The 17,783-nt window shown below is 38.8% G+C and overlaps 1 protein-coding gene across 2 annotated transcripts in view; it reads left to right on the top strand.

Annotated features, from left to right (window-relative positions):
- The first annotated feature begins 1,283 nt into the window (after window positions 1-1,283).
- Window positions 1,284-17,783, top strand: part of LOC106936195 (microphthalmia-associated transcription factor-like) — a 28,063-nt gene continuing 11,563 nt past the window's right edge. Inside the window, exons 1-2 of one of the 2 annotated variants that reach the window (XM_015017041.1) lie at window positions 1,284-1,342; window positions 7,678-7,854. In XM_015017041.1, coding sequence (XP_014872527.1) covers window positions 7,840-7,854 — 15 coding nt within the window. In that variant the 5' untranslated portion in view covers window positions 1,284-1,342; window positions 7,678-7,839. Of the gene's footprint in view, window positions 1,343-7,677; window positions 7,869-17,783 lie in introns of those variants that run through there. The other variant, XM_015017042.1, reaches the window with a different exon arrangement.

A 17,783-nucleotide genomic window follows, 5' to 3' on the forward strand; every position in this document is an offset into this window, starting at 1 on the left:
TCCTCCACAAGCACAAGTTTCTCTTCAAATAACCATGGAACTAATCTAAAACAAAAAAAAAAGAGGCTAAGATCAGACCAGCACCGAGTTTTAACTTCCGAGATACAAGAAATGCAGCGTGAGCTCCCATAGATCTTTCGATGACACATGCTATATGTTAAGCTAACATTTTGGTTTTTCGTCCTGTACTTGGCGGGTGCAGGTGATTATGCCCTTTCATCATTTTGTATTTTTATAGTTTTCGGAGAGGGGGGTTTTAGCAACCAACATTTTCTACAATGAAAAGTCGCTTTTTAACGTGGGACGTTTTGTGCCAGACTTGGGTAAATTTATAGCCGCTTTTGGGACATTTCGTATCCACTTTGAAAGCCTCCTGGTTAAAAGAAATGTCCTTTGGCCTGCTCATAGTCCGCTGCATCGCAGTGTGGTGATTATATGTGATCCCATAAATCCTATCTTTGAGCAGGAAACCACTTAGAAGTTTTCACAGTTGTTCAGGCGTTATGATCTAATTTTTATAAGATGTAACTGGGTAAAACAAGGTCAGTATCACAATAACTGGAAATCTTAAGGGAACAGTATGCTGTAGATTCAAAGCGTGTGTCATTATTAGTTAGATCATTAAAAATACTTAACACACAAAACCACTACTTAAAGTGATAAGCACATGAAAATGAAAGTAGAAATGGTAGCAAATGGAAACACAAATCTCTAAATCTTTCTGTATACTATTGAAATTTCATGAAATATTGATCTAAATAAATCACTCACTGTAAACTACACTTTGGGCCGTTTTTGTAGGTGAATATTGTATGTGTTGTTTTTATTATTTTCTGCAAGACGTCAGGGTCTTTTTCAGATCGTCAAACAAGCAAACAACAAATTCCTTTGTTGAAAAAAAATAAAAGAAAAATATTTCGATTTTGTTCTTGGAACGGTTGACACGTTTCCAAAATTAGCTTCCGGAGATTTTAATGGTAAAGAAGACCCCAGGGGTCATGAAGCACAAAAAAAAAAAAAATAAATAAAATAACACCCAGAAACTGTTATGCAGCCGCATGTTTACTTACCAGAGATAATGCACATGATAATGGTTGTTGCAAAACCACAAAATGGCTATTCCTCCTTCCCTAAAGCTGTAGGTTTGACTGAAACCACAGAATATCTCAACAAAAAGTCATAACTTCTGAGGCTCATTATTGTGTCATCAGCAAATGAGACATCATTGTGTCAGACCAGGAAGTTCCTAAATCTCTGAGTTCTTTAAAAAGGACCTAATTCCTCAAAGTGGAGCAATACGGACATCGGCAACTTTGGATTACGGCCGACGAAAATGTAAAAGGTAAGGATGACATACGTTTTTTTTCTTTGTCAACAAAATTATGAATACTGTGAGCCAACAGCTTTATATAAATCAGTGACTGAAGAAATGTTTCATGCTTGACCTTTTGACATTTTTACGTTGTCAGAATGGTCAACACAGAAGTTATATGAGCAGCTCATGCATGGCAATCATGTTTGTAGCCTCTGTCATGACAGCGTGACATTAGCTCTTTGCGAGATCAAAAGGCCCTTCTTCTGAGACAAAAGGCTATGATTTTCCATTTTTAACAGAAGTCAGTGGAACAAATTTAGCTGTAGACACAAACTATTTGAAATGCTGCATCTGCGTCGTGGATGCTTCAGTTGTTGACAGTAGCTCTCAAAAACAGCCAGAAGAATCGTGTAACAATGGGCAACACTAATATTAACTGACAGCATGATTTCTTTTTTTTTTGGTCAGAAAAAGTGACTTGTTTGAAATAAACATTACATAAATGCAAAATTTTCTGAAAGCAAGTGCTGGAATCCAGATTAACTAGAAATAATCTGTTTTGCAGGTCAAAAAAGGTCCTTACTTCCACAAAACAAAATCTACCATCCACAACATGAAGTTAAAAAAAAGTAACTGCGACTCTTGTAAACATAAGTAGTGAGAGAGTGGTTCCCCTTTATAAACCGTATCTAAATTGCCATCTTTTTAAAATATTTTTTACCTTTCTGCTTCTGAAATTAATCCAGATTCTTTCAAACACTTTCTAATAAAAACATCATTCCATCTTTGCGCATAAGAAACACCCAAACCTCTTCTTATAGAAGGAAATAAGACAACGTACATAATACTACCCTGTCATGGTGAGTTTTGACTGTTTTTGATCGGATGCTAGCAGATTTGCATAAATTAACATATGGGGCCTGAATTAAAGATTCATTACTTTGTGTTTTTACTTCACAAGTTTAACATTTATGTTGTGGTTTATCTTGGAAGTGCAATCTCAGATGAATGATGTCACAGCAGAGCTCAGCATGTTCGAAAACCTGCGGGACTTGATAGCTGCGACTCTCAACGCTGCATTTTCCATCATTTTCTGCATTCAGACAGACAAAAAAACTTGTTCAGAAATCGAGGCTGTCGAGCACATATGTGTGCCACTGATATGGATTTGCAAACTGTTGATAAGTAGTTATCTTATGCTATGTTTTGACTTTGGTAAGTCAGAAATTATCGACATCTGCCACAGGTTTTGCAGTACATTAATCATGTCCCATTTTTGGAAAATTGTCTAAAGACAGAACTGCTACCTTCTTGCAGTATTTCCAGCTAGGAACTCAGAAAATTAGAGTTCAGACAGAAGACATTCTCAGAAGAAACAAGTTACACTTACATTTGCCAGAGCAATTTTGCTCTACAAAAACAAAATGACAAAATGGAATCCTATTTGTTGATTGACTTTATTAAATCAAGACTGCATGTGGTATCTAGTATCAAATGTTGGACATCCTTTTTTTTTAAAGGGTCAAACACAACGGTAGATAATGACTTCTCATCAGTTCTTTTCCTCTCTATTCCAACTCCAGCTGATGTTTAGAAACTACCCAAGGCTGAAGTCCTACAATCTCGTTATAATGTACGTCAGTGTGACCTGTCGATTATGTGCTAATGGTATGGGATAATGTTCATAACACACCAGTTTGTCCCAGTTCAAGTGACGTTTTTCCAATTTTCATCCAACAAGCAAGTCTCAAAGGCCATGTCTCATTGACATATCACTCCCTAACATAAACCTGACCTCTGATAGCTTCACTCAGTGGCTCAGAGATGTTGACTTCATGCCATCTTGCTCAACACTTTAACACTTTTAAAGGTCTTTTGTAATGTCAGAAAGTGTGAAAGAGGACAGTCAGGGTACTTTTTGTGACTGTCATCAAAAATAAGATTCAGATGACTGAGTTGTTGCTTTCTCTGTAAAATCCTAGGACTGTCAAAGCGCTGCAGAAGAACGTCTGTGTTTGAGCTTATGGATCAGATGTTACTTAAAAAATCAGGAACTTTATGACTTTCCTCAAGTTGCAGTGGTTTTGCTGAAACTCTTAGCCAACCCAGCTGGGATTTCCAGACGTCTCTCAGATGGTTAGTGGCAAGAAAGGCTAATATTTCATCCATTTAGAGGAAATATTGAAAATATTACATGACTAACCTGCGTACTCCCACACAAGATCTTTAACACATTACTGTAATTTGACCAAGGGCGTAGGTTCGGTCTAAGTTTTGGTGGGGACCTTGGTGGGGGACCTTGGTGGGGACCTTGACAACAACAAATGCGTTGCGTGATAGATATCTAACTTATGGGTCCACTCACTGTACTTACAGCCGACGTAGCGAAATAACTTCTAATGTCTGTCCTTTTCTTTTTTGGTGGCGACATGGTCTCGGAGACTCAGAAGGAGTCGCGTGTGCCCAGCTAGCCGCTGCCTTTTGCAGCTAATCAAAGAACGTAGATCCACGTTCTTTGAGCCAATATGGCAAAAATTGGTCGGGACTTTTTCATATCCCGTGAATATTGGTCGGGACATGTCCCTACCGTCCCTACCCAAACCTACGCCCATGAATTTGACCCACAGTGAGTAATGGCATAGCCATGATTGGATTGGTAATTCAAGGTCTGGCTTTCCTGTCCTTGTCATGGTCACAGAGCCATAGAAAACGTTGCAAGCTCAGTTGATCGCCCAATAATGAAGCTGATGTTTTCTTAAAAATCTGATTGCCTCCTGTCTTTAGTGTAACCCCATAAGAGAAAACATGCTTCAACTAAATGCTAAATGTGGCTTTATTGGAGTCAAATATTTTCAGATTTGAGTGAACGATTGGAGATTTTATTAAAAAAAAAAAAAAAAAGGAACGAAAACTTAAATCTGTATTTTATTACTGTACAGTAGTATTTTATAGGGGTTTTTTATAGACAAATAAACTGATAATTAAATAGCCCTTTATGCCAGCATGTCATTTTTTTTCTTTAATTTTGTAGCTTGGAGCTACAAAACTTAAGCATGTTTATGAAAGATAAAGCAGTAAAATCAGAAAATTTTACTGCTCAAAAGTCAGTAAAATTTATTCTCAGTTTATAAAGAGGGTTATCAGTCTTTATGGTGCAGCTTTGGCTTATATATATATATATATATATATATATATATATATATATATATATATATATATATATATGTTAGTTGTAAATGTCGCATTTGTCACGTTTGTCTGTTTCTCTCTTTCCTAACTAATTTTAACTATGAAATATTCAGTAACTTTATTATCAGCACATTGTAAATGTCCAAAACATCATAACAATGTCTAGTCAATCTGTTTAGACCTGTACATGCAGCTGGAATGACTACCAAACAGGATGTTTTTGTTTTGTTTGTTGGAAAATTTGATTTAAAAAATAATAATAATTAAAAATCCTGATTTAATTTTTTTCCTGGAAATTTAGTTAAAAAAAAAAGCTTTAACGATTTCACTTGTTTCGTAATTACTTTCATAAAACTGATTGGATCCTATTTTAACAACAACAAAAATACATAAATAAACTCCACATTAGCATGATTTTATTGTTAATTGGTGCCAAAATAGTTGTGGAGTTTACTGGCTGAACTCGAAATTAAGCTTTTCTGGTTTCATGGAGAGAAACAGAACTGGGCCCTACTGAGAAAAACAGTCATATCCAGAACAACAGGATAAACCATTCAGGGACCTCAGTGAATTGCACTTTTGTCCCAGCCTGAGAATACAATGAGCATAAGTAGGTTACATGGACGTGTGGCCATAAGCAAGAGCTGGAATACTGTTCAGATTTAGAAGAAACCAAGTAGTTCTCTGTAACCTAATAAACAATCCAAAAACAGATAAAACATAATAATAATAATAACCTTTCCGGTTTGGAAGCTGTGACATTGACGTTGTTGAAGTGCAAGCAGTAGACTGGCTCAGACTTGACATGCCTGGCTAATTAGTGCGATTATCACACAGCTGCACAGGTTGAGAAGATTTGAAGCGGTTTTATCAAAAGAATCATTTTCTCAGGGAATGACTTGTACTGACAGCGTGTGTACTCCCAGATCTATTTCAGCTTGGGATGTGCAGCTGTTGTCTATGTGAACATACAAAGGTGAACTCAACAAGAACGTTTTTTTTTGTTTTTTTTTCCCCAGAGTATTATTACACATGAGTAAATGCATAAAGTCATCCGATACATTTTAAAGGGCCTCAAGCCACGCACTTTAACAAAAAGTAGCACATGCAGGGTTCCTATTATTTAAGTCAACATTGCATACTTTTCCTTAATAATTAATCAATCAGGTGTATTTATGTAGCACATTTCAGCAACAAGGCAGTTCAAAGTGCTTTACGTGATAAAAACACAAAATAAAAAGTCTTAAAAACATCATACAGTAACAAAATCATCAATGCACATCAACTATGTTGGTCAATGTTCCAGTGATTATGGATGGAAACATATTCGTATTTCCAGAAATGGCCCAAGAGCGCTTCTTACCATTTTAAAAGTTTGAATACCAAAGGTCATGGATGGATGAGTGGGTATGGAATGAAATAGGGAATAAGTCCGACATTACTTTCTCCATACTTACCCAGCTCTGGAAAATAAATAAAATTGTACACTTTTCTAGAATCTTCCAGACTGTGTCGGAACTCACAGAAGCCGTTATCCTCTGAGTTGGCAGAGGACTGCACAGGCTTAGATCCAGCCAATAATACCAAACTCTGTTGACTATCGGTTTTAGGATAATTAGCAATGGTATTTGGTGACATAATCCCTAAGCTAAAGATTTGGCTTTCAATTCCACTGAAATGGAGGCAAGGTGAGGCAGGACTGTGTGTATAGCACCATTCATACGCATGGTGATTCAATAAAACATTTTAAAAACCTGAATCAAAAGAACGGCTTGTGACCAGGCGTCTGCAGAGCTGAATAAGGGAATTCAGGTGTGTTGGAGAAAGGATGCATCTAATGGCTACAGTTTAGTTTAGATATTGACAAGATTTTAAATTCTTTAACCTGTTAGAGAACATTTCCAGAACCAGCTGGACTGTCGTTGAGCGTCCAGAGTTAAACCCAAATGCCTAATGAGGTGTTGTACTAGTGCGATAAGAAGAGCGACGTCTCAGACATGTTGCAGTGACATTTTTCTGCCCCTGATCAATGGGTCGTGTTGTGCCATTGACCAATAGACCTGCATCTAATGGGAATGGTGCAGTACAGGCCATGGAAATGGACAAGCCAGCATACTGACCCCACGCCACACCGCTGAGTGGAAACCAGGCCTTGGAGTTTAGTTGAGTTCTAATATCTGGCCTTCTATATTTTGGACCAATAACAATGACTCGCATTTTTTTTTCTTTTTTTTATTAAGATACTGGAAATTCTGACTCATCCATGCATATTTTAGAACATCCTCACTCAGTGACCATAGGGAACTGTCAGATTGCTGACGCAGAAATGTAAACTTGCATGTCATCAGCACAGATACTCTATTGTGGTGTTTCTCCCAGTAATTTGATCTAGGAGGATCATGTTTGCATAAAATCAAAATGGGACACAAGAAAGATGCCTTGAGGAACCTCACATACAAATTTTATTGTGCACATTTATAATTACCAACTGACCTAAAGTAGTTCCCATCTGCCAAATAATATCTGAACCAGTTTAGCGAACTACAAGACAATCCCATTCACTTTTCCACTTTTTCAGTCAGGACATTATGATCAGCAGTTTCTGATGTAGAACTGGAGTCCAGTGAACCCAAAACAAACTTTTTTGATGTATCTCAGTGAAGAAGGAAGCAGATCAACAGTTTTACCAATGCAGTCAGTGCTGGTGTGTGATTGAAAACTACAAAGCATCGAAGTTTAGAGGGTTTTTTTTTTTTAATGAAAAACAATTAAATATGGTAATATTGGAGGTCAAGTATAAGCTTGTTAATATCAGTGAGGTATTTTCAGGGCCTGTAGCAAAAAACGAACAACAACAAAATGAGACACATTGAAGATCTTTATTAACAGCGTCTTAATTCGATGAAATACGGTTGATGATATTTTCCCGTGACTTAAATTACACAAGTTAATCCCAAATCCCTGAAATATTTGATGCATGTTTTGCTCTCCTGCCCAGAACAATTACATATTCTTAGCAAAAGAATTTCTGCTTCATTCAATCATCACATTGTACTCCACACCACAATGCCTCACGTTGCTCCCGGACTCAGGATGGCTCAGAAAAATGGCTTTCGCCTGGCGTGTTTAACTCCTCCTTCTGCTTGTGTCTTTGGGTGGGCTGGGGTCTTCAGCGCTGCCTCAGACCTGCATGGCCTCTACCAGCACCGCCAAAGACCTCCCACCTCCGAGACGCCAGGGGTCCAGGTCAGAGAGAGGCTGACGCCGGGCCAAAACCCTTCGCTTCCCCAGCACCGTCCCACTCACACCTGCGCCCCGTGGGGAGCCCGAGGCCCATGGAAGTAATGAAGGTAGGCCCGTTCGAGTAAGTAGTTCCTCAACCACGTCTCGTATAAAGGCTTTCTCATCTTAAATTTAGTTAATTTGCTCTGATGAAGGTATCCGTCCTCAGCGATTTCTGTTCCAGCTCTTTGAGAGTGGGCTATGTCCAATCCATAGGGGGGGATTATCTCCTGAGAGAATTCCTGTTTCCAGACATTTTGGCATGCAAACCACCTAATCCTATTTGCTCCACTACACTGACAAATTTCCAATCTGCTGTAGCCACCCTGTGAGAATACCCACTCGATTCTAATCACAAATCATCGTAAAGCAAATGAAGTTCTATGCTTCTCGATATCAACTTGTCGCATTTTAAAGTTTAAAATTCACTTGGCCTGAGTTTTATGTCATTGTGAGTGAAATTCCAGCTGTCAGACACATTTCCTTGTAGCCGATTGTGCTGAGTTTTCTTTGATTTTCTGCACAATTGGGTCAAAGAAAAAAAACTATCATCATTTCCGCCGATTATCACGGATACGCGTTTCATCGCTTTAGGCTGGATACGATCTGCTCGTGGGTGATGGAGACATTTAAGTTGTTGACTCGTCTGGAGAACAGGTTGCTATTTATCTTCGCTAATAGCCGCGCAACGCAATCTGCAGCTCCGTACCCGCTTCAACTTTAGCATAAAAATCCAATCCCGCTGCAGTGGTTTTTGGCACGTGGCTTTCCGTTTTCACATGGCTCTCCAACTGTGTGTGTTGTGGAAAGTTGCTTTGAGCAAACTATATCTTAAATGTATTCATTACTAAGGATATTAACTTATTGTAGCTTGTTATATGAAAGCATTGCATAGATTAGTGCATGACTGATGAAGGTTTCTAGTGAAACTCAGAGGTGGAAAGTAACTAGTTACATCGACTCGATTACTGTAATTATGGACAGCTTGTCTGTAATTTGTCATTTTTTAAAGTTGTTTACAAAACCTGAACGTTTACTTTACATTGAGTTTGGTTTGAGTAAAGTATTTTACTCAGTTCCATTTGAAATCATATTCATTAATGAGTAAAAATTTAAATAAAATGTAAAAAAGTGACCAGAAAATAAACTGGTCACTTTTATTTTATTTTATTTTCACATTCATCCTTCTACTGGTTTAGTGTTAAGATTCTGGAACTTTCTTCCGCTCATAAAAAGTAATTAGGTAACTTTTACTTAAAGTTACATTTTTGTGATATTTTTTACTTTTATTTGAATAATATTTTACACTGGTAACTATGTTTGCAGTATCTAAGTAAACTTTCATCAAAGTAACTCTACTTTCTGTATTCTTTAACCTCATTTTTTTCCATAATTTAAAATGTCTTGTTGCACTGAGAGAACTTATCAATATTAATGAATTATTAACTTCAACAACCTCCTATATCTTGCTGAAAAGTTACTTGTAAGTTACTCTTGACTTATTTCAAGTGTACTATAAACTAAACCAAAAATACGTGATCAGATTTTGTGTTTTTGCTGTGTGACATTCTAACTTAATATAATATATGTTGATCTAAGCCCTTCCATTGTAGCTCTTGTTGTATTTCCAAGGTTCTTATCCACTGAAAAGCAAACATCCCCTCTTGCTTTTGGTCTTTTGCAGCCACTAATAGGTTTTCTTTAAGGATTGCTTAAAGAACATCCATCCATCCATTTTCTGAACACCCTTGTCCCTCAGTGGGGTCGGGAGGGGTGCTGGTGCCTATCTCCAGCTAACGTTCCGGGCGAGAGGCGGGGTACATCCTGGACAGGTCGCCAGTCTGTCGCAGTGCTTAAAGAACAAAGAAGCCCAAATGCAATTGATGAACTAGTAAGAAAATATCTAATCTGATATTGATAAACAAGAAAATAATCCAAAAATATGAACACAGATGAAAACCAAAACTCAAACACTTAAGGGTTGTGACAGCCTGAGGTTGTCATAAACAGCTTGTACCTGCAACTTTCACTTCATTTTTTTAAATGAAGTGGATACACTGCAAAAAATCTTACCAAGTATTTTTGGTTTAGTTTCTGGTGCAAATGTCTGAATAAATTTGAAATGAGACAAAACTAACCTTTTAAGTAACTTTTTAGGAGCTTGTTTGAAGTCAATAATTCCTTAATGTTTTTTTTAAGTACTTGTTCCACTGACAGATTATTTCATTTATAAAAATACATTTTCCCATGATATACTTAAGTGAAATAAATCTCCCAACACTTTAACACCATTATTGACTTAGAAGAAGCTCCTATATGTTGCAGAAAAGTTACTTGTAAGGTATTTTTGTCTTATTTTAAGTGTGATGGAATATACACTGGAAACTAAACATGAAAATATATACATGAAAAAAAATTATGTTTTTTTTTTTTTTTTTGCAGTGTGCTAAACTCTGGGTGCTTGGGAATCGCTGGCGTACGTTTGAAAACAAAGTAAATTGCATTGAGATTAGCCTAAAAGTTATTGTGGTTTTAAGATAACGTTTTGTTTGCACTAACAGTGTGTTTCTCTTGTCTGTGTTCTGTGTCAGAGAATATTTAATTCATTGTTCTTCATAGTGGTGTGTGTAGCTCAGTCAGTGAAGTGACTCATTCTGTGAACAAACAGGTGGGCCAAGTTTATGGACAAGAGCAAAAAACCTACATAGTGGCTGCAGGGTGTTCCTCTGACAGAATGACTGAAATAGATGCTTTCAGTTGATCCGAAACGCGTGGAATTCTGCAGCACATCTACATGCTAATGTTGTCAAAGTCAAGCTAGCATAACTGACCTACTCCCCTTTCCCATACTATTGTTTTTAAATAAAACTTTTTTCTGACTTGTGAGATGTGATACCCTTAGACCTTGTTATCTAGATGTTGAAGTATTGACAATTAATAGCAAAGCACTTTGTTTCTTTTATAGATCTCATGTACGGTTGAGATTTAGCATTTTATGCTACCAACGTGATAACTAAAGCCAATGGCAGTCACTGTCTGAGAGCAGCTTTTTGTTTATACCGTCAGACAAGTCTAATATTTTTCCCCCTCAGTACTTGCAGTGTTAGGGTCAGATGCTTCCAAAAAATGTTTTGATGTTTTGCTTTTAAATGTAATTCTCCATGCTCTCAATGCATTTGTATAAATCAAGAAACAGAATTTTGGGGTTTACTTAAGTCCTAAAATACGCTGCTATTATATTGAAGTCAACTGTTGTTGATTTTGTGTGGGAACATGCCGCATTCATCATTCAGGCTTCACGCCCTTGTTTATGAGTTTACAGGGTCCTCGGCAGTGAGAGGAGTCTTTGTGTTTCTGGGAGCTCCAGTGTTTCCCTCTGAGTTGTTTTGAGTGTCTGTGCTTCTCAGGATGGTGTCATTGCTGCTGGAGACGACTGTTGTTGTCGAGCTTCACCACAGGCAGGTTGGAAAAAGGTGAAATGAAAACAAAAATCCAGGACAAGTTGTGTGACTTTCTCTCATCTAGACAATATCAAAAATGTTAAATACAGGCTAGAACATGGACAGATGCAAACACCCTTACTGTTCTCAGCAAGCTGCTCTTCAACCAACTGTTAGGTTCCGTGTTTCTGTGTGTTTATTTTTGAGTTTCTCTGTGTTCAGTCCTGTGTTCCTGTGAGTCTCTGTCCTGTCCTCCCCGTTGATTGCTCCCCAGGTGTGTCTCGTTCCCTTAATTACCCCGTGTGTATTTAAACCCACCTGTTGTCTGTGTCCCTCGTCGGGTCCTTGTCTATCGTCGTAGTCAGATTCTAGTGTGCTCATGCGTGTGTCGCTCACAGTTGAACTGATAAGTCCTGTGTCGACTCAGCTCTCGTTTTCAGTCTTATAATCAGTTGCTACCGGTACTTAGCTGTGTGCTAGTCTCTGCCGTGCTGCCTGTATGGACTGTTGAGCTTTATTTTCACCATTAAATTCATCATCTTCACCATACCTGGGTTCTCAGCGTTCTCTCCTCACCACTTCAACCCCCACCTCATGACACCAACACACGTTTTGTAGCCATCAACAACTTTCTGAGAAAATACTGGTTGGACCTTTTTGGCTACAACTCTGGAGGAATAGAGTTTAATAAAACGGGTCAGTTTTCCAGCATCGACCTGTTTTTTTTAAGAGTAGTCGACAAATTTTCAAAAAGGCTAATGTCCAGGCAATGGGAAATTCATTCCAGATTCTTCATGTGTGTCTGCTTTATTTATTCTAAACCTAGTTTTGATGTTTTTTAACCTCTTGCCTGTTGAATTTAGGGCAAGTTTGTGGCATTAACTAGCTGCTCACCATCATCCCAGACAGTTGTTGCTGTGTTCGTAACGGAATCACAGTGAGCTCCTCTCGTTCTCCTCTCGTTCTCCTCTCGTTCTCTCATTCTCCTCTCATTCTCTTCTTGTTCTCCTCTTGTTCTCTTCTTGTTCTCCTCTCGTTCTCCTCTCGTTCTCTCGTTCTCCTCTCGTTCTCCTCTGGTTCTCCTCTCGTTCTCCTCTCGTTCTCCTCTCGTTCTCTCATTCTCTACTCGTTCTCTCGTTCTCCTCTCATTCTCCTATTGTTCTCTTGTTCTCCTCTCGTTCTCCTCTCGTTCTCTTGTTCTCCTCTCGTTCTCTCATTCTCCTCTCGTTCTCTTCTCGTTCTCCTCTCATTCTCCTCTCATTCTCTTCTTGTTCTCTTCTCGTTCTCCTCTCGTTCTCTTCTCGTTCTTCTCTCGTTCTCTCGTTCTCTTCTTGTTCTCTTCTCGTTCTCTTCTCATTCTCTCGTTCTCTTATTCTCTTTTTGTTCTCTTCTTGTTCTCTTCTCATTCTCTCGTTCTCTTCTCGTTCTCTTCTCGTTCTCTTCTCGTTCTCCTCTCGTTCTCTTCTCGTTCTCCTGCTGATGGTCAGATGGGTAGCAGGTATGTTCCTGCACACCTGTCACTGCAGCTCCAAAGCAAAAAACAAAAACCCACCGCACCATCACAACAACCCGGATTGCCTACCTCATATTTTGTTTCGACTTCTCTTTGCAGAAGACTTTTAAATATCATTTCACGGCCTTAAAAAAAGCCCAGACTTTCAAATTTATCTGATTTCATTCCACGTGCAGCTGTTTGTGGTTCGCAGTGACCTTTGCTTCAAACTGCAGGCGCATTGAGCCAAACAATGCCGCGTCTTTGTGCTCTTTGATATTCCGGCCAGGCATAAACTGGAGCTGCAGTCGAGCTAAGAGAGAGCCTTTTGTCGACGAAAACCCAGAGTGCACCTAGAGCCGTGTTCTCCATTTTGAATCGCCGGAAGATGCTTCAAGATAACGTTTTCAAAGAAACGGGACATGTCTCCGCATGTTTCCAGAACATTCCTTTTCTTGTTGTTTTTTTATTCCAAACACAGCTGGCATCTAACTGCTGCTCCTATTGCTACGGAAACGTGCAGACGGCCATTTTGTTTGAACTTTTTTGCTCGATGTTTTTACAGCTTTAATGAGACTCTGCCGCTAAATTGAGCACTATTGTCCACAGCTTAAGCAAGTGCATGTTCCAGATCACGCAATGGAAAGACAATGTGTCTAGTTCTTGGAAGAGGATGTTGCGTTCTTGCTGCTTTTACCCAAAAGGCTTCGGGGTGTCTAGCAAAGACATCCCTTTGTCCGGAGCGCCTCCTTTTCATGAAGCGGCATGCCTCGCCGTAACTGCAGTCAGTTGGGGAAATGTAACTGAGGGAACGAGGAATAAAACTAGGAAGCAAAAAGCCTCCAGGCATTAGTGGATCTCGGCACATGCTGTGAACTAAATAAAAAGAAAAAAAAATCAAATTTTTGTAATCAGTTTGTTGCCTCCCCCCACCCCCCCACCCCCCCACCTTACACTCTTTGGAGTCAGTGTGTTTGATGATGTGTAAAATAAACATTTGCTTTTCAGTCACATGTTTTATATGGACTTTCAAACTTCCATTTGCAAAGCAGAGGAAGCTACGCTGGACCAGTTCACGGTCCGCACTGTTCATAATTTCCCCCGATGTCAATTTTTTCCGGCCGCTAACTGTGAAAAATGGACCCATTGTGTTTTGCAGATTTGAATTTTGAATGCCCTTCTGTTTTGAGACATGTCCGAGGAGTTTTGTAAACGTAGTGAGAGAAGGAGGTGTGTTTGTGTGTGTGTGGGGGGGGGTGATAAGAAAAAAACAAAAAAAAAAAACAAACATTTCCCATGTTTCTCCATGAAGAGCGCATTTTCACGTTTTTGGGACTGTCTGATAGTGGCGATGTCATGTGGAACCTGAACGGGAGAAGCGAATTATTTTGTCATAGATGTGACAAAAAATAATTATATATTAAACATACAAAAACAAAAATTGCTGCATTATTACACATCTATCCAGTAGAGTTTTTATATCTTTGTTCTTGAGGTCATGCTGGTGCCTATCAAAGGTCAAAACATTGAGTTTGTTGAGTTTGTTGAGTTTGTTGAGTGTGTTGAGTGTTTCTGCGGATGGCAGTAGAACCACAGGGAGAAAACAGAGGAGTTTGACTTTTTTCTGTCTCATGCAATACAGTCACGACAGTGAAAGTTGAGTTAATATGTGAATTTTTTTTTTTTTTTATAAAAGTAACATACTGCAGCTTTAAACACTGAAAAGTGTGGCTTGCACCCATAATTTGTGAAATGACTGTCTTAATCAGCAGTGTGGTTTGGTTCTACTGGATTTTATTTTGGGGTTCCAGAGGTGGCTGAGTGCTAATCCAAACCAGATTATTTACATTTTTATTTCTCAAAAATTCTGAGAAAACATTCAGCATTTTCCTGCTACTTTCTGGTTAAGCTCCACTTTGTTCAATCACATAAAATCCCAATTTTGATTGTAAAATCACTAAATCTAGAAACGTTCAACAGGTCTGACTGCTCTGTAGGATTCTGTATGTAGTAGACAAGCAGTCTGGCTGTGGAAGCGATTTTCACTCTGACCAACGTCTTTTCATTGTGAGGAAAATTGCCGCAGGGTGTATAGTTAATCTTTTTGTCTCTTTTTTTCACTTTTTCTGGCATGAATTCCTGGTAAAAGAACAGTTTTTGATTCTATCTGCAGACTTGAACAATTTGACCTTTATTTAGTTAATTACTCCACTATTTGATCATCGAAGAATACAAGATCACATGTAAGAAGAGACGTAAAAACAAAATGTTGTCGTTACAGTTTGGAAATCACACGTGGACCATAGATTTGGGCATTTAGATTGTGGAAATTCTTTTTTCTTACCAATGCATTCCAATAAAACCGGATAAAAGCAGGAGCGTGTAAAACGCCTTTCACATCCCGTCCATCATGTTTGACTTGGTCATTAAAGCTGGACTGAGGAAGAGAAAAAGGGGGAAAAAAATGACGTATATCCTTCAAAAGCCAAACTCTTGTCTGTTTTACAATAATATTTGTTAATCATGTGTAGTACTGTTCTTTAGAAAATGTTGGTAGAAAGAAAGAAAAACTCTTAATTAATGTTCATTGAGTTCATTTTTTGTGCTATGTTGAAAAGTATTTGGCTGAAAGCTACATTTTCAGACATCATTTTCAGACAGAGCTCCCTTTCAGTTCTATCTGTCAATACATTTGGGTTTAGCATTAGCCCAAAGCTAACTGTAATCCTGAGCATTAGCCATAACCCTAACCTTGAAGTGGAACTGTAAAGCAAAATGCAGTTTTTAGAAACAAACAGCCCAAGTACTAAAAAAACCCAAACTCTGCCCTTTTCTGGCAACATGTTGATGTTTCTTGGTGTCTGGAAAACGAGCCATTTATTAAGTCACAATCGCTAGGAACTGCTCCCAACCTGGCAACCCAAGCAGAGCGGGTTCAGCTGGTTTTACCACACTGTGTGCTGTACAATGGCTGCTGGGAAAGACAAGTGTTTGGTTGTTGACTTTCCATCCAGAAACCACTTGCTGCGTTCCTGTTGGTTGTGCAGGAGGCTCCACTGCTTCTGTTTCTGTTTCTGGGTTTGACTCGGGGTCAAAGATGTATGGTGACACAAATGCGTATCTGTTCACAGACATTTTCACATGGGGGTGTATTATGCAGGATTCATATTTTACACATTTTTGTATATTTGGGTTTCTACTGCTTCTAAAAGCAGCCAAAGAGCTTAAAATAACCTCCCATAAATCTTTTGGCGAGAAGTTTTTTGGTGTCGAAAATGAGCCGTTTTCAAAAACGTCTGGAATATAACGTCACAAATCAGCAGGCACTGCCTGTTACCTAGCAACCCAGGTGGTTTTGTTCTTCTTGTTGGTTGTTCAGGGGGCTCCACTTCTGCTTTTCAAAGATTTACGGTTGTATAATTGTTAAAACTGTTTGCAGCCATTTTCACACACAAGTGTTAGTGTTGAGTTGGGGGGTTTGGGGGCAGGGGGGGCAGCAGCATCTTATTTAGATTTAAAGTAACAGGACGCCCTAAAACGGCTCATTCTGAAAGGAGCTCAAAACAGTCAGAACTAAGCAGATTAAAATCTCATGATCGAAGAATGATTTTGTGCAAAAAATGTAATGAACATATTTTGTAGCCCATATACCTATCCCAACATGTCCAAGCAAGCCTTAAAACAGATAATTAAAGCGGTTTTGCTTCACGTCCATCCAGTCATTGTCCATTCTAGCTTATTCTTGCAGACTGACAGGGAGCTGGTGTTTCCAGCAGCCATTGGGCAAGAGACAATGTACACTTAAAGTTAGAATGCCGGGTAAAAACCAACCCCTTGTCTGGACCTTTGTCCAACAGGCAGACTACAATTCTAAAATAACTCAGAAACTCAACATTGTCGTTCACAACTCCTCCTTCTGTTTCCTGATTGGCCCAGATGAAAAGCATCCTGCTAAGTCAGACTCAATCATGAATATCTTCTGAGGAGTTTTCTTACGAAACCACTCAAAGGTACTTTTTTTTCCTGCTTGTATCACCATGAGAACCATATTAGAAATTGTCAAACACTAAAATTGCAACATATCTGGAAAAATTTATACTGGCTACAATTATTTAAAACACTAATTTGAGATTTGTGAACCTTTGTCGTTTGTTTAAACATGAAATCATGAGTTGGTCGTATCATTACGCCAATATCTAGAACAATTTGGAGATGTGAAGTTTTGTACTATGAAAATAAAACAAACGTCCACGATGGACCAGTTTGTCATTTCTGTTTGCTCTCTGGCTTACGGGTAATAATAATAATCCAGTCCTGCAAGTGTCTCAATGAGTTGTGCAACAGGTCTCATGCTTTTAGTTATAGACTCCCTGAAACAACCATCTAAAGTCTTTTTTCCTCTTGGGTGATAATCCTCTCCCAGGAGACGTGACAAAAACAGCTCCATCATATTTAATAACTTTAGCCCCAAAATCTTCCTGACTTATTAAGTTTTAACCAGTTTAAACTAGCTACCGACCACCGCAGACCAGTCCTTGTCACTAGCTTGATGTCACCGACCCATTGTTGGTGGGATTCAGAACCGTTTGAAAATACCCGTTGTAGTATTTCAACATTTTAGCAAACAGTCAATGCTAAATGTCTTCTTTTGACGAAATGCCCTGAAGAGTGGCCGGTTGCCAGGGAAATGGGAAAAGCTGGAGTGCGGAGAGGAGCTGATGTGAATGGATCCGTTTCATTTCAGGGGTCAAAGAGTGACGACTATCTCTCGAAATGTTGTTGGTCCTAAAGGCACAAGTCTAGAACACAGACCCATGTGCTTTCCCTGAGAAGGTAATAAACCCCTGTCTCACAAAGAGCCCATGAATAAAAGCAAGAAGCCGGGCTCGCTCAAGGGTTCGATGCAATGCAGCTCTTGTTAATAGTTCCCTTTAAACCCAAAGGTTTGGCTGAAGGAAAAGGGCAGACTGCGAAGTGGAAACAAAGAAACACTCTACTATGAGTTTACAAAGAATGCTTTTTTAGATTTTTTATCATATCAAGCTGTGTTCAGCCAGCGGCCACT

The sequence above is a fragment of the Poecilia latipinna genome, unplaced genomic scaffold (assembly GCF_001443285.1).
Source record: "Poecilia latipinna isolate Pla-1442-1.1 unplaced genomic scaffold, P_latipinna-1.0 Scaffold2095, whole genome shotgun sequence".
In the NCBI taxonomy this organism is placed as follows: Eukaryota; Metazoa; Chordata; class Actinopteri; order Cyprinodontiformes; family Poeciliidae; genus Poecilia; species Poecilia latipinna.